Below are 5799 nucleotides of genomic sequence, written 5' to 3' on the forward strand. Positions count from 1 at the left end.
TTTTTTTTTTTTTTTTTTTTTTTTTTTAATGGAGCAGGAGCCCACAAAGACAAAAGAGCCAAGGGCCCAGGAAAGTCATAGGGTGACCTTCACTTTCAACATTCCTGAAGGGCAGGGTATCTCTTATAGGGAATCTTTATAGATTGGGGGAAAGGGATGTGAGGGGAGCATGGGTGGGAAGGCGGGGGAGGAGAAATGCAAGACAGGGGTGGAAGTGACCAGCCGACCCTCAGTGACCCATCCTTTGAAGACAGCTTTCTGTCCTGTCTGTGGTTTCTATTCTCTGCTCCATTCGTCTCTGAACCTTTCTTTGGATCCAGTGGGTAGTGCACTGGATTCATGTCACTTCATTCATGTCACTTGTTGGGTCAAGAATGTAATATACAACTCAACACCGACACCAACAACAGCAACAACAAAACAACCAAACTAAAACATGGGCCAAGACTTGAATCGACATTTCTCCAAAGACATACAGATGGTCAATAACCACATAAAAAGATGTTCAACATCACTAATCACTAGGGAAATGCAAATCAAAACCACAATGAGATACCACCTCACTCCCATTGAGATGTCTACCACTAAAAGAACAGAAAGTAAGCCAGGCTCGGTGGCTCAGCCTGTAATCCCGCGCTTTGGGAGGCTGAGGTGAGTGGACTGCCTGAGCCCGCGGCACCTTCGAGACCTGCCTGGGCAACTTGGCGAGACCTCATCTCTACAATAAATCAAATATCAGACGGGCGTGGTAGTGCGTGCCTGTAATCCTGGCTACTCAGAAGAGGCTGAGGTGGAAGGAATGCCGGAGCCCAGCAGGTCGAGGCTGCAGTGGCCAGGAGCGGCCACTGCACTCCAGTCTGGGTAACAGAGTGAGACTCCAACACAAAAAAAAAAGAACGGAAAGTAACAAGTGTTGGCAATAATATGGAGGAACTGGAACCTTTCTGCGTTGCTGGTAGGAATGTAAAATGGTGCAGCTTCTGTGGAAAATGGTATGGTGGGCCCTCAAAAAAATTAAACATAGAATTACCACATGATACAGCAATTCCACTACTGAGTATATATCCAAAAGAATTGAAAGCAGAGACTCGAGCAGATATCTGTACACACCCATGTTCATAGCATTATGGAGTAGCCAAAAGGTGGAAGCAGACACGTGTCTATCACGAACAAATGGATAAACCAAATGTGGTATATACATTCAGTGGAATATTATTCAGTCTTGAAAAGGAAGGAAATTCTGACATACGCTACAATATGGATGAACTTTGAAGACACTATGCTAAGTGAGTCAGACACAGAAGGACAAATACTGTATGATTTCACGCACTGAGATATCCAGAGCAGTCAGATCCATAGGCACAAAGCAGGAGAGTGGCAGTCAGAGGCTGGAGGGAGGACGGAATTGGGAGTTAGTGTTTCATGGGTGTGAAGCTTCCTTTTCGGGAAGACAGAAATAGTTCTGGAGATGAATGCTGGTGATGGTAGCTCAACAATGTGAATGTACCCAAATATAGCAGTCTCCTCTTATCTGCAATTTTGCTTTCTGAGGTTTCAGTTAGGTGCGGTCAACCTCAGCGTGAAAATATGAAACAGAAAATTCCAGAAACAAACAATTCACAAGTTTTAAGTTGCACGCTATTCTGAGTAGTGTGATGAAATCTCTTGCCTTCCCGCTGTGTCCTGCTCAGGAAGTGAGTCCTCCCTTTGTCCAGCGTCCCCATGCTGTAGAGCTATCTGTCTGTTCATTACTCAGCAGCTGCTTGTCACAGAGCTTGTGTTCAGGTAACCCTTATTATATTTAATAATGGCCCCCCTAAAGAGCAAGAGTAGCGATGCTGCCAAAAATGAAAACCTTAAGTGAAAAAAGGGTACAATTCTCGACTTAGAAAAAAAAATTGTAGCCAGACTCGGTGGCTCATCCTGTAATCCCGCGCCTTTGGGAGGCTGAGGTAAGTGGATTGCCTGAGCCCACGGGCTTGACACACGCCTGGGCAACTTGGCAAGACCTCATCTATACAATAAATCAAAAATTAGCCGGGCATGGTAGCGCGCACCTGTAGTTCCAGCTGCTTGTAAGGCTAAGGTGGAAGGACTGCCGGAGCCCAGCAGGTAGAGGCTGCGGTGGCCGGGAGCGGCCACTGCACTCCAGTCTGGGCGACAGAGTGAGACTCCAACTCAAAAAAAAAAAAAAAAAATTGTATGGTGAGCTTCCTAAAAACAACAATAAATAAGATATCTTGAGAGAGATAGAGACCACATCCTCCAAATACCTCTTATTACAGTGTATTGTTATAATCATTCTACTTTATTACTAGTTAGTTGTTAATCTCTTACTTGCCTAATTTATAAGTTAAGCTTTATCATATTCATATATATATATGAAAATTCATAGTGTAGAGGGGGGTCAGGACTGTTCAAGGTTTCAGGCATGGGGGGAGGGGTCTTGGAAGGTATCCCCCGTGGATAAGAGGGTGACCATTGTACCACTTAACTGCATGTACCCCAAAATGGTTAAAATCAGAATACTTGCATGATATACATTTTACCACAAATTTTATTTTATTTTAACTTTTTTATTTTTTGAGTTGGGAGTATCACTCTTGTCACCCAGCCTGGTGTGCAGTGCACGGCCACTGAAGTCTCAACCTGCTGGGCTTAGGCAATCCTTCTGTCTCAGCCTTCTAAGTAGCTGGAACCACAGAAGCACGCCCAGCTAGTTTTTGTGATTTATGGTAGAGACAAGGTCTCACCAAGTTGCCCAGAATGGTCTCGAACCCACGGACTCAGGCAATCCTCTCACCTCAGCCCCCAAAGTGCTGGGATCAGGCTGAGCCACCGCGCCCGGTCCACAAATTTTAAAAAGACCAGAATATAAATAGTTCCCCATAGCCCGGGTCCTAATCCCTCAGTGAGCTGCCTAAGTATCACCTTTTATTCCCTGTGGACAGATGTATCCTGGAGGTTCCTGCCCTCTCCTCACAAACATCCCTAGGGTGAGTCCAGTTTCTGTGGCTTCACGCACGGAGTAAAGTAGGCTACCTTTATCTGAAATAGACACACAAGGTAGAGGTGTCCTACCTTTCTCTAGAATTACCTGTTGCTCCCCTCTGTGCGTGTAAAAACCTCATCCATCCTCTGAGGGCAAGGCTTGGATCCCATCCCCACGCATGAAGCCTTTGCCCATCAGTCTAGACTTGCACCCATTTCTCTTTTCTTTTTTTTTGAGTTGGAGTCTCACTTTGTCGCCCAGACTGGAGTGCAGTGGCCGCTCCCGGCCACCGCACCCTCGACCTGCTGGGCTCCGGCGATCCTTCCGCCTCAGTCTTCCAAGTAGCCGGAACTACAGATGTGCGCTGCCATGCCCGGCTAATTTTTTTGATTTATTGTAGAGATGAGGTCTCACCAAGTTGGCCAGGCGGGTCTCGAACCCGCAGGCTCAGGGAATCCACTCACCTCGGCCTCCCAAAGCGCAGAATTACAGGCTGAGCCACCCAGCCCAGCCCCCGTTTCTCTTTATCTCTTGTGTGCATCTCCAGTCCCAGAGGACATTGGCTAAGACTTCGGCTGGAGTTGTGACTCACCTGTTTCCATAGAAGTCCAAGCAGGGCGTGCACAGGAATATGAGTGGAGATGAAAACAAAGGTGCACAGACAAACTGAGGGCGTGTTCCTCCCTCACCCTAACCAGCACATGCTGAAAACCATCACCACATATCTGATGGCTTGTCCGGCCCTTCCTGGTTATGACTGAAAGGTGGGAACCAGTTCTGAGCGTGATGCACAGTAGAGCCCTGCCTGAGCTGACCTCCAGCGACTATAGGGTTCTGATGCTGGGTCTGGATCATCAGAGGAGTGGAATTAGAAAGCCCGCAGAGGCCGGGCACTGGTGGCTCATGCCTGCAATCCCAGCACTTTGGGAGGTTGAGGCAGGAAGATTGCTTGAGCCCAGGGGTTCGAGATCAGCTTGGGCAACATAGTGAGACCTCATCTCTACAAAAACAAACAAAAAACAGCAGAATTCTTTTCCAGGGAAAGTTGGGTTTTTAGGAAGGACTCTATAGTAATCATAACCAATGTTATGGAGTTACTAGATACTATTCTAATTGTTTTACTTAATTTATTTCTTCTTTATACATATGTATATGTTTAAAAAGTAAAGATGGGTTCTCACTACATTACCCAGGCAACCCCTGACCTCAGGCAATCCTCCCACCTCAGCCTCCCAAAGCTAGGATTATAGGTGTGAGCTACTGTGCCTAGCCTGTTCTAGGTGTTTTTAAATGGGTTATCTCATTTAATTCTCACGAATAGCCTCATAAGATACGTACTAGTTTCCCTATTTTATCAGCGAAGAAACTGGAGCTCACAGGTTAAAAATACTATCTTTAGCACGTTTTTAAAAAAAACTTTTTATGTAGTGCATGCCTGTAATTCCGGCTACTTGGAAGGCTGAGGCGGAAGGATCGCCGGAGCCCAGCAGGTCGGGGCTGCGGTGGCCAGAAGCGGCCACTGCACTCCAATCTGGGCGACAGAGTGAGACTCCAACTCAAAAAAAAAAACAAAAAACTTTTTATTTCTCTATTCTCTTCGGAAGATTCTTTTTCCAAATTTAATTATGAGGGTTGCTGCTACACTCTGTGCCACAGTTACAAATTATCAGAGGGTGCTGGGTGCTGTGGCTTACGCCTGTAATCCCGGCACTTTGGGAAGCAAAGGTGAGAGGAACACCTGAGCCCAGGGGTTCAAGACCAGCCTGGGTAACTTGGCAAAACCACATCTCTACAACAAGCTAAAAAAATTAGCCAAGTGTGGTGGTGCACACCTATAGCTCCAGTTACTTGTAAGGCTGAGTTGGAAGGATCGCCTGAGCCCAGCAGGTCAAGGCTGCGGTGGCCGTGAGTGTGGGATAAGAGTGAGACTCCAACTCAAATAAAAAAAAATATCAGAAAGAGGAATGTAATGCCCTTTCTTTAGGCTTATAAAATATTTTTAAGCTTTAAATGTAGTACGGGGAACTGACCCAGGCCCACGAGCCTTCCTAAAGTGCACACTCCATGGCTGCTCAGAGAAGCTTTTCCAGTGTAAGGGAGCAAGAGAGAGGTGGGAATGACTTCCCATCTGGGCCGGGGCTTCCAGGAATTCCAGGACGAGTCTGGGGGAGAGGAAGATGCTGAACAACTCTCTTCCACAGGGATTAGAAAGGCCTTCGCCTACCTTTTGGAGAAGGCGTGATCAGAAGGCTGGTCATGGCGCCCGCGGTTGAGTTCCTTGCGGAAGGAGCAGATCTGTAGGAAGGGCAGCAGAGACAGGAATGAACGGTGGGCCGCGGGGCTAGAGACGCCGGGGATCCGGGGTCAGCCCTTGGCGCCGGCGTTCCCCGAGGCTTTGTCGCACTTCCTCTTCTGGCTTCCCCAGGGGCTCCTCTGGCCCCGGGTACCAACCACGTCTCTCTCCACAACAGCAGGCGCGAGACCGCACGCCCTGGGGCTGAGTCACCTTGGAGTTTCGCTCTAGCCCGGACCCGTCACTGGGCCACCGGGCCACCGCATTCACCCAGATCGCTCACGGCCTGGAGGGTGGAGCAAAGCCAGGCAAAGCAGCTGCGGACCCAGTTTCGCCAAAGCGCGACAACAGGTGTCCTGGGGCTCCACGGCGCGGAGCTGGGGAGGGGCCATCCGCCAGGTGTCAGGAGGGGGCCGGAAGGCCGGGACCCGCGCCTAGGCTCGGGAGCGGGACGAGGGGGCAGAAAGGCACAGATGTCGGAGGCGAGGGCCCTCCGTCCCCTTCTGGCTCGCCT

The 5799-nt window shown here is 48.7% G+C and overlaps 2 protein-coding genes across 2 annotated transcripts in view; both read right to left on the reverse strand.

Annotated features, from left to right (window-relative positions):
- Positions 1-5286, reverse strand: part of SMAGP (small cell adhesion glycoprotein) — a 33591-nt gene extending 28305 nt beyond the window's left edge. The window contains exon 1 of the mRNA XM_021711879.1: positions 5217-5286. Within this exon, the coding sequence (XP_021567554.1) occupies positions 5217-5250 (34 nt within the window). The 5' untranslated portion in view covers positions 5251-5286. The remainder of the gene's footprint in view (positions 1-5216) is intronic.
- Positions 5287-5333: 47 nt separating this feature from the next.
- Positions 5334-5799, reverse strand: part of BIN2 (bridging integrator 2) — a 47423-nt gene continuing 46957 nt past the window's right edge. Inside the window, exons 14-15 of the mRNA XM_021711874.1 lie at positions 5569-5719; positions 5334-5425 (exon numbers count right to left, since the gene is read on the reverse strand). Coding sequence (XP_021567549.1) covers positions 5334-5425; positions 5569-5719 — 243 coding nt within the window. The remainder of the gene's footprint in view (positions 5426-5568; positions 5720-5799) is intronic.

This window comes from Carlito syrichta, unplaced genomic scaffold (genome assembly GCF_000164805.1).
Source record: "Carlito syrichta isolate Samal-C Ts95f unplaced genomic scaffold, Tarsius_syrichta-2.0.1 Scaffold302820, whole genome shotgun sequence".
Taxonomy (NCBI): Eukaryota; Metazoa; Chordata; class Mammalia; order Primates; family Tarsiidae; genus Carlito; species Carlito syrichta.